The following is a 17,005-nucleotide window of genomic DNA, read 5'->3' on the forward strand; positions in this document are numbered from 1 at the left end:
TCAGACAAACTACAGCTCAACTTGAGGGCAGTGTCTGTGCTCAGACACTACAGCTCAACTTGAGGTGAGTGTGCTCAGAAACTATAACTCAACTTCAGGTGAGTGTCTGCTCAGACAAACTACAGCTCACAACTTAAGGGAAGTGTCTGTGCTCAGACAAAAACCACAACTCGAGGGGAGTGTCTATGCTCAGAAAATACAGCTCAACTTGAGAGCAGTGTCTGTGCTCAGAAAATACAGCTCAACTTGAGGGCAGTGTCTGTGCTCAGACACAAAACTACAGCTCAACTCCAGGGGAGTGTCTGTGCTCAGATAAAAACCACAACAACTTGAGGGCAGTGTCTGTGCTCAGACAAAAACTACAGCTCAGCTGGAGGGCAGTGCCTGTGCTCAGACAGCAGCTGCCCCTCTGATCAGGGGCAGGCACTTGGGTCACAGCCACAGGAACCTGACCAACACAGAGATACAGGTTACTACAGAATTGCAGGTACTACAACACACAGGCCTCCCACTGCCCGAGCAGAGCAGCAAGAAAGCTGAGGAGAAAGAGGTTTGAATCTTTAAACAAAGGCACAGAGAGCAGTGAATGTCCACTGCCTGTGTCTAAACCCACACCACAGTGACTTCAGCCCTGCTCACCACCAGCACGACAAGCTGCAGAAGTGAAGAGCAGGAAGTATTTTATTGCTGTGCTCACTTTTTATTCACAAACTGGGCTGTGACATGCGGTTTTCCTGCATTACTCTACTCCTCCATCATGGTGTTGCCACATTTTGTCAGTCAGTGAAAAGCCGGTGTCTAATTATCCATAGAACTGCTGGATGTCACCACGTCCCTTTCCCGGGCCCAGGATTCGGCAGTTCCCTGTTGGCCGCTGACCTCTAGTGGTGAGTGAAGGAGGGAGAGGGGAAAGGACCACAGTTCCACCGGGAAAACACTGATCCTTTCTCCCTCCAGATCAAAGCCAAAGGGTCAGCCACCCTCCCCTCAGCAGCTGCAGTGCACAGGTCCATCCAAACTCAGGGACAGAGTCCCCTCCCAAGAGCCTGCCTTGCCCCCAGGTCAGTGGGGCTGCTCTCCTCACAGAGTTTGTTACAAACAGCAGGAATTGTTTTATTTACCTCCTTCCCCCTGTGAGGAACAGAGATGCCAATGCCCTCCCTGTAACACTGTCCCCTCCCCAGACACAGCCCCCCATGAGGCAGGGCCTGGCTTGGGGAGTCCCAGTGCTGCCATCTCAGCTCAGACCACTGAGGAAATCGTTGTATTTTCGCAGTATCCCAGAACAGCTGGGGTTGGAAGGGACCTTAAGGACCATCTCACCCCCTGCCATGGGCAGGGACACCTTCCACTAGCCCAGGTTGCTCCAAGCCTGTCCAGCCTGGCCTTGGACACTTCCAGGGATCCAGGGGCAGCCACAGCTTCTCTGGGCAACCTGTGTCCAGGGGCAGCCACAGCTTCTCTGGGCAACCTGTGCCAGGGCCTCATGTTGGGAAAGAGCCGTGGGAAGCCCACACTGCAGAGGCTCCCAAGGTAAGGAAGGTGTAATTACAGACAGAGGTTGGTGTAAATCTTCCCTCAGACTGAAAACAACACCTTACCACTGCAGCATCTGCTTGGGGAACAAGTCACAGTTGGTCTGTACCTACACCCAACACACCTCCAAAGTATGTTACTTTTTGGGACAGGCTCTCCAAGAGCTCATATTTTACTCTCCCACAACCAAACCCTACAGATTCACATCCAGGCAATAATATTTTAAACAATCCAACTGATCAGTGGCAAAGACCTGACCACTCCATACCCACAGGAACAGCAGTACCTTTGCTTTCTTCACGTGGCCCATGATATTGCCAAGATCTTCAACATCAATGATAGAATTTGTGCCTCCAGCTTCCTCAGCATCAGCTTCCTCCTCACTACTGGTTTCAAACAATTCCTCTGCCTGTGGGAGAGATCAGAGAAAAACAATTAAGAATTTATCTGAATGTTAAACATAACACCTTTTATCTAAGTGAAATAACTCTCCTTATTAATCAAGACCTCTGAAAAGAAGGAATATCCTACTAATAACCTGAAGGATGTATATGGAAGCCTGAACCCTTTTAAACCCTCTAAGTGCCTCTGGATGAATGAACAGGGAGAGAGGGATTTGCTTTCCAAGGTAAACTCTCCACAGAGCAGAAAGGTTTCTCTCTTTCTGTACAAATCCAAGGTACAGCACAACAGCACTGGTGTAACAGCAAGATTTATTCCTCTTGCCCCTGCAGCAGCCACCACTCCCAAACTCAGCCAGAAGAGACATTTATTGCCCTACAAAATCCCCCAAGGCCACAGCAAATATTCCCAACCCACAATAAATGGCTTGAGGGAAGGTTAAAGTGTTACAGCAGCTCTGGATCTTGCACTGGAGAGCAGGAAAGAGGATTTCTTACTCAAAATCTGCAATCAACACTCCAGAAGAGACACAAATGAATACAGGCAGATACATACAGAGGAAATACAGGACTTGCCCAGGTAACACTCCCCCAGCTGCCTCTGGAAAAACCTTGGGATGCAGGCAGACAACCTAAGCTGCACCAGGATGAAGTGGAAGCAGGTTAACTGCTCTCAAGGAACTAAATGCTTCACCTGGCCATGGGACAAAGCAAAGGCTCTGATGAGAACCCAGAACTCAGACTGGACCCCTGGAGCATCTGCCACAACAGAAACCTCACCCCAGTCAGGAGCAAGACCCCCTCACCACATAAATGCCACCTAGCTGGGTCCAGCATTAATTCCTTTTGGATGGCTCATTCCACATATTATCAGCCATGGGTTCTCATCCCCCTCTGCTCCAGAACAAAGTATCAGGCTCCCACAGCATCCCTGTGGGCTGGAGGAGGAAGGAGAGAAGCCGATGGGGCACTGACCCAGAAATGAGGCCTCAAGGACTGCGGTTGTACCTCAGTATTCTCGGGCTCCGATGCCCCGTGTTCGTGATCCGAGCTCTCCTTGCTCTGCTTCCCTGGAGATTTGCACTTCCCTTTCTTGCACTTCCCACTGCAGGGCTTCTTCTCCCCTCTGCAGAGGGCCTGGAGCCGAGTGAGGAACTTGGCTTTCCAGGCCTCGAAGTCGCCCTCGATGCTGCCGTGCCTGCTCCGCGCCACATTGCAGTCGCCCTCGGCGCGGGTCATCACGCGGCTGGCACCGAGCATCCACAGCCACCTGTCCAGCCTCCTGCCAACCTGGGACAGCAGCAAAGGGGCAGGGATATTAAACCAAGTCCAAAGGAAAGCAGGAAACTAAAAAAAAGCAAGGATCAAGCCTGGAAGGAGAGCTAGTGAGCTGCATAGGACCGCAGGGCAGGGACTGGTGGAGTCCCTCGGTGCAGACACAAGGCAGCCTGAACACCCCACACTGCCTCAGATTGCTGGAAAATCCCTCTGCTGTCACACTGGTGTGGCAAGGGAAGAGCTCTGGGAACAAGCTGCTCTGGGTGATGCCTGCTGCTCAAGGTGTGTAACATGTTTCATGTGGCCCCATCTGTAAACACAACAACCTGGTGACAGGAGATGCTGTTTTTAATGAGTGAGGTGACACCAATGACCAGGCAAAGATATTGTCACTGTCACAGTTTAAATCAGGGAATAAAGCTAAAATCCACAGCACATAAAGTAGCCAAGTTTGAGAAAAGCCCTGTAAACTAGAAGGCAGCAAGTGAGAACGTTTACAGTCCTGTACCCTCACGTGCTGACAGAAAGCTTTCCAAGATGGGAAATGAACTCAGCAAGGGTTTTTCCCACAGGTGTATTCCCACACCTTCCAGTTCATAGGGGACTCCCTTCCCATTTAAAACAGCAGCTCAATTGCTTCAAAATTGCCCTGTCCAAGTGGCCAAAAAGGCCAGTGGCATTGGCTTCTACAAGCAGTGGTGTGGCAGCAGGACCAGGGCAGTGACTGTCCCCCTGTGCTGGCACTGCTGGGGCACCTCCTCAAATCCTGGGGGGCAGGTTGGGGCTCCTCCTGACAAGAGAGACACTGAGGGGCTGGAGCGTGTGCAGGGAAGGGAACGGAGCTGGGGAAGGGCTGGAGCAGCAGGAGCAGCTGAGGGAGCTGGGGGGGCTCAGCCTGGAGAAAAGGAGGCTCAGGGGGGACCTTCTGGCTCTGCAACTCCCTGACAGGAGGGGGGGAGCCGGGGGAGGTTGGGTTCTGCTCCCAGGGAACAAGGGACAGGAGGAGAGGGAACAGCTTCGAGCTGTGCCAGGGGAGGGTCAGGTTGAACATTAGAAGGAATTTCTCCATGGAAAGGGTGGTCAGGCACTGGAAGGGGCTGCCCAGGGAGGTGGTGGAGTCCCCATCCCTGGAGGTGTCCAAGGAAGGACTGGACGTGGCATTTAGTGCTCTGGGCTGGGGGACAAGGTTGGCATCAGGCACAGGTTGGACTCAATGATCTTGGAGGCCTTTTCCAATCTCAGTGATCCTGTAATTCTACTTGTGCCCTACACCCAGTCCCTCAAGTCTGCAAACAGCTGCAATTCCCCCCCAATCCACCAGCACCGCTCAGTTTTGAAGCAGTTCATCCAGCTGAGGCTCTCAGAGGAGCAGAAACCAAGAAGGAAGAACAGGGGACACACTTACTGTGTTGTAATGATCCACATACACCGAGTTCCCCAGGCCAAACACGGCGTATCTGAGCCCCTTCAGGTGGGTTTTCCCAACACGGAAATCGTTGGCTGCCTCTTCCAACCACTTGCAGAACCAGGCCGCGCTCTCCGTGGGCTGCCCATCCGTGTACGTGGCCACCAGGAACACACAGATGTTCCTGCTGGTTGTCTGACCACAGGGACACAACAGGAGAGACAAGATCACTGCATTATCCAAAACACTTGGCATCAGGAAAAGAGCTGGAACACGCGGGCAGCTGGAAGGAGCCAAAAGACAAGATGGGATGGTGCAGGTGACAATCCCAGTGGTGGTGAACGACCTGTCCCCTGGACAGGGACACAGTGAGCAGAATGAGACATCTTCCTAGAATCATACAATGTTAAGGAGTTGGAATGAACCTTAAAGATCATCCAGTCCTAACCCTCTGCCATGGGCAGGGACACCTCCCACTAGACCAGGTTGCTCAAGGCCTTATCCAACCTGGCTTTGAACACTTCCAGGGTTGGGGCATCCACAACCTCCCCTGGGCAACGTGGACCAGTGTTCCACCACCCTCACAGCAAAAACATTTGTTCCTGATGTCTAACCTAAATTTCCCCTCTTTCAATTTGTATCCATTACTCCTTCCCCAATCAGCAGCTTCCTGAACAGACTCCTTCACCATGGTCCCCCATGGATAAATATTTAAAACTACAGACTCCTTCACCACAAAGTCCCCCATGGATAAATATCTAAAACTTCCCAACTTCACATTTCCAGGTTTGTTAGGGGCAGTATCCAGTGCTGACAACTCACACTGAAACCCTCAGGAATTTCCAACACATGGTTCCCACATGCAGGGAGATACAACCAAAACGTTTTGTTAGGATTAATTAAAACTATCAGTATTCACAGAAGAAAAACCCATCAAGGGTTACTCCAAACACCTCACAAGGAGTTTCTAACTTGTAAGCCTATAAAAGCTGCAGAAGCATCACCAGCTGCTTGTTCCGGCTTTAAACCCTTCCCCAGGTGCACACAGAGAAGGGGGGACCTGGTGCAGCCACTGTCACCCCTGAGTTACAGAACTGGCTCATACAAGAACATTTTGAAGCTGACAGTGACCTATGTGATGCTTTCCCAGTAATTTTCAAAATGTAGGTATTTTCTGCTGAGGGCTGATGGGCTGCACTTGCTTTTGTAGCAGGGAAACAATTTGCAACACACAGCTTTGAGGATTTCCAGGAGAACAGGAGAGAAATAAATGAGGAAAACGGCCTTGACAATCCCAGGAAAAAACTTGTATTTATTATTCCTATTCATGCCATACTCACCTCCTCTGCTAAACAATCATCTGGGTCATAGTCTCCCATGTTAATGACTTCCACAGGCAAATTAAGGGAAGTAACAGCTTCAGCCAGAGCTTTGGCAAACCTCTGGAAAAAGAAACATAGGGGAAGTTATCAATTACTTCAACCCACACCAGCCCTGCTGTGCTCAGCCACAAAACCTCTCCCAGCACAGGGAGAACACCTGAGACCTGGACGCTGGGCCTGTAACTCCTCACATTAAAAACATGAAGTCACTGGCTGAGACTTCCATGAATTTTAATGGCTTTACATTTCCACACACAAATGGCCTTTCTTTTTGAGAAAGCACCAAAACCAGCACCTCTTTCTATGAAGACCTGCTAGCAAATTAAAATTATACTGTAAGAGTAAACTTGAAGCTTCATAATCAATATCCTGCAGGTCCCACTTCAAAGGAGGGGGAAAAATGTTATTTTTATAGAATTTTCACTTATCTTTTGTGTTGGGCAATGACTTGTAACGAGCTAATGAACTTCCTAATGAACTCTCAGATTTGTACCCAGTGCAGTGTTTTATGACAAGCAACATACTTGAATCCCAACAATATTTCAGATCTATTTCACAAATGTGGAACAAAAGTAACTGATACCTTTGCCGTGCCAGTCTGAGAGCCATAGAAGATCTTTACTCCAGCAACATACACCTCCTCTGCCTGAGGGGTGGCACATCCATTTACCAGCTTGTCTTCTGTTCCTCTGGAGGAAGTGGGATTCCCACTGGATTTTTCATCCTATGAAACAGGAGCTGTGTCAAATTCCATCCCCTTTGCAAGTGATGTCAAACCAAAAGCATTTAAAATTCAAATCCTGTGGCCAGACTGTCAGCACTACACAAATGCAACAGCACTTGGGTTCCTCTCACATCCAGACAAACACAGCAGGAAGTGTTTCCCTGACCTAGGCCATGCTCCAATATCTGGGAGATAAAAGGATCCAGCTGAACCTCCCAAACTCCTGCAGCAGAACTTCAACCACCTGCATGAGGAGGTTTTCAATTCCTGAACACCCCAATCCCACTCCCATCCTAAAACCAGTCCAACCTTGTCATTGCCATCACTGGAAACACGAAGGTAAAAACACCGGGCACAAGCAGAGGGATTTCCTTGGAGTGACAGACACAATGTGAGAAGTGTCCAGCTGAGATCTGCTCCAGGATCAGAGCAACAGGGGCTTTCAGTAACCCTCAAACACAAAACAATCCAAACTGAGGATTATATCCACATGAACTAAAGGGCATTTTGGATTTGCAACGCTCTAGGTGGGCCCACGGTGACGTGGCACATTTCACTGCACCAGTGGGTGTCTTCACCCAGCAACTCCTCCCTTCCACTCACGGGGTTTTGGGGTGTCCTCAGACAAAAGTGCTGACAGGTTCAGTTACCTTCTTTTTGGTTTTGGTGGTGGTGAATTGAATGACAATCCAAAGGCTGATCCCCAAAGCAACAGCAGAGTAGATGTAAAATCTGTGCAGCCATATGGACGCCAGGCAAGTACAGAAGTAGCTCCACGTATCCATTGAGACATCTAAATCTGGAATAAGTCACAGATTCCGACAGTATGAATATGGAATGAGCACACAAAAAACAACCACACAGTCCCCACAGTCTCATGGCATCAGCTACTCCCCAGGCTCTGCAGAAAACAGGTTTTGGCCAAAGACAAGGCACTACAACTGAATCAAGAAGCCTTCACCTCCTCAGGTGCGTCAGTTGAGCTCCAAGCTAATATTTTAGACTCTGAGCCTGGAAATTCTGGGTTTTTTCTTTATAGGGCACCTCTGTTATAAGGAAAAGCAGAAAATATTTGAACTGTGCAAGTGCCTGAAAGTAAAAAATCCTTTTGAAACATGCACTGGATAGTACTGGCCTTAGTTTGACACAAGTGCAGATTCTGGAACTAGAAAGCTCCAGTTCAAGGAGGAATCACCTCCACAGTTTGCTGCTGAACCCAACCCTTGCTTACACACATTAGATGTTACACTCATTACAAATAGAGTTACAAGGGCAGACTGAAACCTGGATTCAACTGGAAGCACTTTCTCAGAATTGTATGGTGCAAGTGAAGTTTGACTTGGAACAACTGAGATGTTACAAGTTGGTTCAGTACATTCAGGGTACAGAACACCCCAGCCAGGAACGAGCTTGTGTGGTGCCTGTGAACACCTATTTCATAGGAAACGTTCAGGTGCTTAAAAAAGGCTGGTTTGTGACACTTATTTAGTGAGAAACACAGCCCTCCTACTGTCACCTGCAGCCCCCTTGGACCTTGCTTCTGCACGTATCAGACAAGAGCACAGAATCCAAGCATTCCCAGGAGGCTGGAAACTCTTCTGCTTTTCCCCTGGGCTGTTACTCACATTACCAGCTCAAAGGCTTGAGGGGATGCCCGTCACCCCCTCCAGCAGCAACACTGAGCCTCCCAAAAGAGACAAGCCAAGAGCACTTGCCAGTGGGCAGCCCCAGTGCTGCCAGCCCACCCCAGCAGCAAACCCCTCAAGGGAGGCTCCAAAAACTTGCTGCAGCCCAAGTACCCTGCTCCACCTCACCCTCTGCATGTCCCACCTTCAATTACTCCATAGCACCCAAAAACCATCCCCTGACCCCCCACTGGAGCTGCCCCCCCATCCCTCAGCCCTGTGCCTACCCAGGAACCTGCCCCTCTGCACCACCCCCCAAGCCCACCCCATTTAATCCCTCCTCTGTGCTGACCCCCTTCTGTACAGGCCCCTCACACAGAACTCTCACCCCTCTCCATAACCACCTCATTTATAACCTTCACTCCTACACACACACCCCCTCATGGTTATTTACCTCCCCCACATGGTTATTACACACTCACAGTTACTGCCCCCACAGACCACCCCCTTCATGGTTACTACCCCTAAACACCCCCCCCCGTCATTACCCCCATACACATTCCCCCCTCACCGTTATTAATCCCATTTCCCCCCCAATTATTACCCCGACCCCTTCACCCCCACCCCTCATGGTTATTACCCACACCCATCCCACTCCCCTCACAGTTATTATTATTATTATCCCTCCCCGTTATTATCCCCCTACACACACTCCCCCCTTACACTTCTTACCCCCACACCCCTCATGGTTATTACTCCCCCCAAACACACACACACACCACCCTCATGGTTATTCCTCCTCCCACCACTCACAATCCATATCCCTTCTCTCTCCCACACACCCCTCAGGGTTATGACCCCCACTTTCCTCTGCCTCCCACAGTTATTATACCCCCAAATTGCTAAACTCACCCTCCTCACAGTTATTACCCCACCCTGCCTCCCTTTCTCCCCCATCTGCCCCCCCCCCCCCCCCCATTTCCCCCCCCCCCCCACCACCGTGGTTATACCCCCCTACTCCTCACGGGTAATTTCTCCATCTCCACACACACACATACACAACCCTCTCACAGTTACCACCACACACACACACAGTTATTATATCCTTTCTCCCCCAGTTTTTACCCCACCACACACCCTCCCCTCACGGTTACTACCCCAAATCCCCCTCCCCGGTTGAGATCCCACACTCACCCCCCCCATCACAGTTATACCCCCACGGTTCATACCCCCATCTCACAGGTACTCCACACACACGTGGTTATTACATCCCCCCCTCACCGTTGTTATTAATATTATTATTATTATTATTATTATTATTAATTATCACACACCTCTCACAGTTATTATCCCACAACCCCCCCCATCACAGTTACACCCTCACCCCTCATGGATCATAGCCCCATCTCACAGTTACCCCACACACACGTGGTTATTACATCCCCCCTCACAGTTGTTGTTATTATTATTATTATAGTTATTATTATTACTCCACCCCATGGTTATTATCCCACACACACCCCACCACCACCATTGTTATACCCCTCACGGTCCATACCCCCATCTCACAGTTACCCCTCACACACGTGGCTATTACATCCCCCCTCACGGTTGTTGTTGTTGTTGTTATAATTATTATTATTATTATTATTATTATTATTACCACTACACACGCCCCCACACCATCATTTTTATACCCTCAGGATCCATACCCCCATCGCACAGTTACTCCACACACACACACACACGTGGTTACGATATGCCCCCTCGCAGTTGTCATTATCATTATTATTATTATTATTATTATTATTATTATTATTATTATTACCACCCCTTCCCCTCACGGTTACTACCCCCCAAATCCCCCTCCATGGCTGTGATCCCATACATCCCCCCACCATCACAGTTATACCCCCACGGTTCATACCCCATCTCACAGTTACTCCACACACACACACGTGGTTATATGCCCGCTCATTGTTGTTATTGTTAGTAGTAGTAGTAGTAGTAGTACTACACACCCCCCCTCACGGTTATTACCCCACACACGCCCACCACCACTGTCCACAGCCCCATCTCAGAGTTACTCCACACACACACACGTGGTTATTACATCCTCCCCTCACCGTTATTACACTACCATTAGTACCCCGCGCCCCCAGCCCCGCACTGACCCCTCTGCCCCGGCCGGCGCTGCCCTCAGCCCGCCATGTGCCGCTCCCGCCCCTTCCGCCCGCCCCTTCCGCCGCCATTCACTGCCGGGCCGGGCGGGCGGGGCGGTGCCGGCTCGGGGCCCGCGGCCGCCGCCATGTCCATCTTCACCCCCACCAACCAGATCCGCCTCACCAACGTGGCCGTGGTGCGGGCCCGGCGCGCCGGCAAGCGCTTCGAGATCGCCTGCTACCGCAACAAGGTCATGGGCTGGCGCAGCGGAGCGTGAGTGCCCCGGGGAGCCGGCGAGGCGGCGGCGCGGCCCGGGGGGGAGCGGGGAAGGACCGGGATCGGCCCGTGTGGGGACCAGGATGGGCCCGTGTGGGGATCGCGGAAGGATCATGCGGGGACCGGGATCGACCCGTGTGGGGAGCGGGATCGGCCCGTGTAGGGACTGGGGAGGGACCGTGTGGGGACTGGGGAGGGACCGTGCGGGGACCGGGATCGGCCCGTGTGGGAACCTGGATGGGCCCGTGTGTGGAGCGGGGAAGGACTGGGATCGGCCCATGTGGGGACCGGGAAAAGGACTGGGAGTGACACATGTGGGGACCGGGAAAAGGACTGGGAGTGATCCGTGTGGGGACCGGGGAAAGGGCCCATATGAGGACCAAGATGGACCCGGCAAAGGGACCGCGGGCCCTGCCTGGGAGCCCGTGTGCGCCCTCGGCAGTGACTCCTGTGCGACCCGGCTGTGGGGCCGTGGAGCTGCCCCGGTACCCGGGTCTGACCCCCTGGAGATGGTGCGGGGCCGGGAAGGGGAATCCCTGGGCAGTAACACCTCGGTGATGGAGGTTTTCAGGCTCTGCTGATCCAGCCCTGGGCAGCAGGAGTTGTTCCTTAGTTAAACACTGATGTGCTCCTTGCTCTGCTGGAGAGGGACTTTGGACAAGGGCGTGGAGTGGCAGGACAAGGGGGAATGGCTTCACACTGACAGAGAACAGGGTTAAAAGGGATATTACAGAGAAATTCTTCCCTGTGAGGGTGGTGAGGCCCTGGCACAGGTTGCCCAGAGAAGCTGTGGCTGCCCCATCCCTGGAAGTGTCCAAGGCCAGGTTGGATGGGACTTGAAGCAACCTGGGCTAGTGGAAGGTGTCCCTGCCCACAGCAGGGGTTGGAATGAGATGATCTTTAAGGTCTCTTCCAACCCATCCCGTTCTGGGATGATTCTGTGAAGGTTTCTAACCCCATTCTTTTTTCTAGGGAGAAAGATCTTGACGAGGTCCTGCAGACACACACCGTGTTTGTCAATGTTTCCAAAGGCCAGGTGGCAAAGAAGGAAGATCTGGTTCAGGCATTTGGGACAGATGACCAAACAGAAATCTGTAAGATGGTAGGTTTTACACACTTTGCTTTATAAAAGCTTGGATAAGACTTACAGCCACACAGTAGGTTGGTTTGTACTGTTTGCAGAATGCTGCTGTAGTTGTTTGTTATGAAATGAGTAAAAAGGAGTAGAAACTCTGTTTTATAGTCTTAAATTTTATATATGCATCTGGCTGAAAAGAGTTGTGAGTGTTCTAACAGACAGCTTCTCTGCACTGATGTCGAGCACTGAAGAGTTCCTCACCTAAGATAAGTGGACAGTTGCTTACTTTGGACAGTTCACTTAAGTGTTAATAACAGATCCAATCTCTTGATCCTTCTTGGTAGGATAGGAACTGTGGGCTTGTTATGGGTGATAAGAATTCAAGTAAATCTCTTTAGTCAGCAGTGCCCTGGCAGCCAGGAGGGCCAACCCTGTCCTGGAGGCATCAGGGAGGGGATTGTCCCGCTCTGCTCTGCCCTGGGGCGGCCTCACCTGCAACATGGGGGCAGTTTGGGGGGACACAATGTAGGGAAGGGATTGAGCCATTAGAGAGTGTCCAAAGGAGGGGGAAGGGCCTTGATCTGAAGCCGTGTGAGGACACTGAGGGCACTTGGTGTGTTCAGCTGGAGCAGAGGAGACTGAGGGCAGAGCCCATCAGGGGCTGCAGCTTCTCCTGAGGGGCAGCTCCGATCCCTGCTCTCTATGACCAGGGACAGCAGCCAGGGAATGGCTGGAGCTGTGTCAGGGCAGGCTCAGGTTGGATCTCAGCCAAAGGTTCTTCCCCCAGAGGCTGGTTGGGCACTGACCAGGCTCCCCAGGGCAGTGGGCACAGCCCCAAGGCTGCCAGAGCTCAGGGAGGATTTGGATGATCCTCTGGGGCACATTCTGGGATTGTTGGGGTGTCTGTGCAGGGCCAGGAGCGGGACTGGGTGATCCTTGTGAGTCCCTTCCAATATTATATCCAATAGGATATTCTATGGTTCTATGAAATCTGTGCCTCCCTCGCTGTAGTTTCCATGGTGAGTTTTTTTAAGTCTTTCCAGAGCTGTCTGTCGTAACAATTCACTTCATCAATGTGATTTTTGTGCTGCACTTCGCATCTACCCAAACCATTCAAACAATGGTTAAATTTAACGAAGTTACTGGAATTTCCACTCTTCACGTCCGTGATGTTTCTTAACTGATGTCTTTATTGTTACAATACAGATTTTATCCAAAGGGGAGCTGCAGGTATCAGACAAGGAGCGCCACACTCAGCTGGAGCAGATGTTCCGAGACATCGCGACCATCGTGGCTGACAAATGTGTGAACCCCGAAACAAAGAGGCCCTACACAGTGATCCTCATAGAGAGAGCCATGAAGGACATCCACTACTCTGTCAAACCCAACAAGAGCACCAAGCAGCAGGTGAGTCTTCCTGCAACACCAGCTCCTACTCCAAGGTGCTGCACTCCAGTGTAATTCCTCAGCTCCCTGTCACACAGGGATCAGCAAAACCCCGGCATCTGAGCCCTCAGAGGGATTACTCAGCCATCTGGCAGCTGAATACAAGCAGCTCCTGAAACTCAGGCAATTTGTTTTCTAAGAATTCAGGGAAGAGAGAAAGAAAGAAACTTAAATAAAACAGCAACAGTGGTACACCTGGAACAGAAATAAAAGGTTTGTGATTTATCCTAACTGAGGTGTTATATCAGCCTTTGCATCTGAACCACCTGGGTTTGTGGTGTTTTGCAGTGTAGCTGCTATTTAATTTTATTTCAGACAAGGTTTTTAAGTGTTTGTAGTGATCACAAACAGCAAGAACTCTGCTTTTTCTTGTTAATCTGGCAAAAAGAGTGTGTGACAGCAACCTCCCTGCGGCAGAGTGGCAGTGACCAGCACTGAGAGATGAGTCTGAAGCTGGTGCAAAGGGCTGGAGATTTTGATGTGTGTGGTGGTTTTGAAGCAGGTGTGTAAATGCTCTTCGTGTCCTTCCAGGCCCTGGAAGTGATCAGGCAGCTGAAGGAGACCATGCAAATTGAACGTGCTCACATGAGGCTGAGGTTTATCCTCCCACCAAAGGAGGGCAAGAAGCTGAAAGAGAAGCTCAAGCCACTGATTAAAGTTATTGAGAGCGAGGACTTCCAGGAGCAGCTGGAAATTGTAAGCAAAAAGCAGTCCCTGGGCTTCATACTTGACTTGACTACATATTTTACTAGAAGGTGAACTCATAGATGGAAGGTGGAACTGAATCAGAGCTGCTGTTTGGGGTTTTTAATATCAAACAATCCTAAGGATGGGAGCGTGGGAGCAGCCTTTGTTATCCAGAGGTTGCTGCTCCAAGCTGAGCAGAAGCCCAGTGCAGTTTCTCTTAGCATTGATTATCCTGCCACACTGATAAGTTTATCTGCATATGTGGAATGTTACTGTTATTTATGTGGTGGCTCAAGCCTGTGTTTTATTATTTTATTTTATTTTATTATTTATTAGTAGTTAATTATTTTTTTTTAAAGTCTGTGGTAAAGCAAAATTTGGTATTTGTAAAAATCTTCTTGGAATACAGATTAGAATCCAGCAATCCCAACTGGAAAAAGCCATGTCCAGCATGGGGAACTGGAACTGCAGAAATTCAGGGGAAAGATTAGATTAGATTACCTGGAAGATACTGTTTATTAACTCTCTGCAAAGACCTTCTTAGTGACTAAATGGGGTTTTTTAATGAAAATTAATGTTAGGCCTTGATTAGGGCCTGGTGAAATTCCAATATTCTTGCTTGACTGTGACATGTGGAACATTCCAGGTGTGCCTTGTTGACCCAGGCTGCTTCCGAGAGATCGACGAGCTGATCCGGAGCGAGACCAAAGGGAAGGGATCCCTGGAAGTGCTCAGTCTGAAGGATGTGGAGGAGGGAGACGAAAAGCTCGAATAACAAAACCTTCCTGCAGCAGTTCTGCTCGGACAACCTCCCCTGAAATGACTGGTGTAGCCACTCTCTTCTGTTAGGCCTTCGTGGGTTTTTCCAATCTCTTGCTGCCAAATGTTTTCTGACACTAATCCTTTGGGATTTTTCCATGCAGTGTGAGGGTTTTTTTATCATTTTACACTTGTTTGGGTTACAGATGTCTTTGCCTGTAGGAAGGTTCTGTGTCAGAGTTGCACTAATAAGGACTGAGTTAGGATGTGGTAGGAGGTTACTCTGGCTTTGCTTTAGTTTCAGGGTCGCTGTTGAAGTCGTTTGACTGATTTGGTGCCAATTGTTTGTACTTTTGAAGTTGTCAGTGTTGAGTGGAAGGTTGCACTGGTCACTGAGGAGGGGGTTTGTGTGTGAGGAGAGGAACCTTTAAAAAAAAGAGAGCCACATTTTCACTTCTAACAGGTGCAAAGTGTGGATCATGTCCAAAAATCAATCTTTTGGCAGCGTGAAAACTGACTTAGACTTCCATAATTGGCTGCTTGGTAATTAAAATACTTCAAAGGACCATTAGTAAAGATTTCCTTCACTGGATATAACAGCACTTGCTGACTTAGAGATGATGTTCTCCAAATAACTTATTCATAAGATATATTTAGCTACATTAATAAAAGCAAATGATCGTCTATTTATATATTATAGATAAAGAAAGAAAATACTTATTTTTGTTAATAGTATAGGAGATATCCCTGGCTGTGGTGATGCTTTTTGTGGGCTGAGCCTGTGCTTGGGAGCTGCTCTGTTCACATGATAAAATGAATCTCAAACAGGCAGTGGTGGCCTCTGGCCATGGAGCCAGACGGGCTTTTGTTGGGCTGTAATTCCCAGCAGGAATTGTTTGTGTGTGCCCCTTTTGCTTTTTTAGCGCAGCACAGACCCATTCTGGCAGCTGTCCTTTATCCTCTGTCTTTTTGTGCTGCTCTCTAATCCAGGCACGGAATTTCCAGCCAGCTCCTGGGGCACGGGATATAGTTCTTGCTAATTCTGTCAAATCTTCTTGCAGCTGTGTTAAACAAATGATTCGAGGGGGGGTTTCAAAGGAGAGGGGAAGGGAGGACAACAACGGGGGAAGGAGATACTAAAAATACAAAGCACCAGGCAAAGCAGATCTGGTTCAGTGACTAAAAGCTAAACCAGGAGGAATTTTGGGAGCCTTTAATGTTACATTTCTGTTACCATGCTGATAGTAGGCAGCAGGTGAGGAGCTGGGGATAAATCCAGCCAAAGATTAGATGTCTCCCAGGTGAGTGTGTGGTGGTCCCTGGTTGCTGTCGCCTTCCAGAGCTCACCCTCTGACAGTTAAACTGAGCTCAGGTTTGTACTCCTGACCTTTTCCTCTGGACCTTGAACTCACTGTGAGTTTCCCAGGATTTCAGCAGGGTGGAAGTCAGCTGGAGGGAGGGGGGCTCTGGCATGTCAGGTGGATCCTCAGTCCAAGGGAAGCTGATTTGTGTTTGTGCAAGGCCAGCATCAATTTCTTCAGCAGCATTTTGGCAGGACTTGCCACTCCAGAGCCTGAGTTTTGCTGAGGGCAGGTGAAACAGAGATTCTTGAACCACTTGATCCATTTTAAAATGCTGTCTCTTGTCCCCAGGGGGTTTAAATGCTGCCTGGGAAATTCAGTGGTGTAATTACTGTGTTGGCCACGTGGACACGGGCTCAGTGTGGGAGATCTCTGTGGGTACAGCCCTGAACTGCTGCTTTCCCATGGCTGTGTCCCCACGCACGCTTCAGGAAGCACTGAGGAAGATCATGTGGATATTTAGCTTGTCACTGGCAATTAGCACTAAAAGGCAGTTCATAAATATGCAAATGAGATGCTGAGCAAGAGCCTCAGAGGATCCTGTGTGGGTAATACTTGATTTCACAAGCCTTTAATTTCTTTGTTTTCCGTGTTCAGCACCTTGAGCACAACGGGATGGCTGCAGGTCAAAGATCTGGAGTTACAGAACCTTCATCTAAGCTGATTTAGGAGCTTGGTACAAGAAAGGCAATTTCCTTAGGAAGCCCTTTTTTTCCTGCAAATCCAAACATTAAGGATTTTCTCTGCTGGAGGGAGCTTGGGTTTATTTATCAACAAATAAATGCACATGCTGGAATTTCTTGTCATGTTTGTAGTTCAGCAAGAATGTCTGATGAGCATCAAAATAAAGCTCAGTATTGGTAATGCTTTGGGTTTGCCTGTTC

The 17,005-nt window shown here is 49.6% G+C and overlaps 2 protein-coding genes across 6 annotated transcripts in view; one reads left to right on the forward strand and one right to left on the reverse strand.

Moving 5' to 3' along the window:
* The window catches only part of LOC113978185 (S-adenosyl-L-methionine-dependent tRNA 4-demethylwyosine synthase-like), a 100,770-nt gene extending 90,190 nt beyond the window's left edge, over positions 1–10,580 (reverse strand). For 4 of the 5 annotated variants that reach the window (XR_003537506.1, XM_027704919.1, XM_027704921.1 and 1 more), the window contains exons 1-7: positions 10,526–10,580; positions 7,377–7,525; positions 6,586–6,726; positions 5,961–6,062; positions 4,621–4,815; positions 2,946–3,227; positions 1,823–1,945 (exon numbers count right to left, since the gene is read on the reverse strand). Coding sequence is in view for 4 of the 5 variants with exons in the window: in XM_027704919.1 (XP_027560720.1) it covers positions 1,823–1,945; positions 2,946–3,227; positions 4,621–4,815; positions 5,961–6,062; positions 6,586–6,726; positions 7,377–7,511 (978 nt within the window). In the remaining variant the exon portion in view is untranslated. Of the gene's footprint in view, positions 1–1,822; positions 1,946–2,945; positions 3,228–4,620; positions 4,816–5,960; positions 6,063–6,585; positions 6,727–7,376; positions 7,526–7,687; positions 8,569–10,525 lie in introns of those variants that run through there. The other variant, XM_027704920.1, reaches the window with a different exon arrangement.
* Positions 10,581–10,606: 26 nt separating this feature from the next.
* SBDS (SBDS, ribosome maturation factor) lies at positions 10,607–16,985 on the forward strand. The gene is made up of 5 exons (XM_027704929.1): positions 10,607–10,787; positions 11,763–11,892; positions 13,075–13,275; positions 13,846–14,010; positions 14,648–16,985. Exons 1-5 carry the CDS (start codon positions 10,660–10,662, stop codon positions 14,774–14,776), a joined length of 753 nt encoding a protein of 250 aa, XP_027560730.1. The 5' UTR covers positions 10,607–10,659; the 3' UTR covers positions 14,777–16,985.
* Positions 16,986–17,005: the final 20 nt, after the last annotated feature.

The sequence above is a fragment of the Neopelma chrysocephalum genome, unplaced genomic scaffold, assembly GCF_003984885.1.
Source record: "Neopelma chrysocephalum unplaced genomic scaffold, ASM398488v2 Primary Assembly neopelma1_299, whole genome shotgun sequence".
NCBI lineage: Eukaryota > Metazoa > Chordata > Aves > Passeriformes > Pipridae > Neopelma > Neopelma chrysocephalum.

Coding starts and splice junctions, on each gene's coding strand:
- SBDS (XM_027704929.1), top strand. CDS start 10,660: ATGTCCATCTTCACCCCCACCAACCAGATCCGCCTCACCAACGTGGCC. Junction 11,893..13,074: donor AAACAGAAATCTGTAAGATG/GTAGGTTTTACA, acceptor GTTACAATACAG/ATTTTATCCAAAGGGGAGCT. Junction 14,011..14,647: donor TCCAGGAGCAGCTGGAAATT/GTAAGCAAAAAG, acceptor GGAACATTCCAG/GTGTGCCTTGTTGACCCAGG.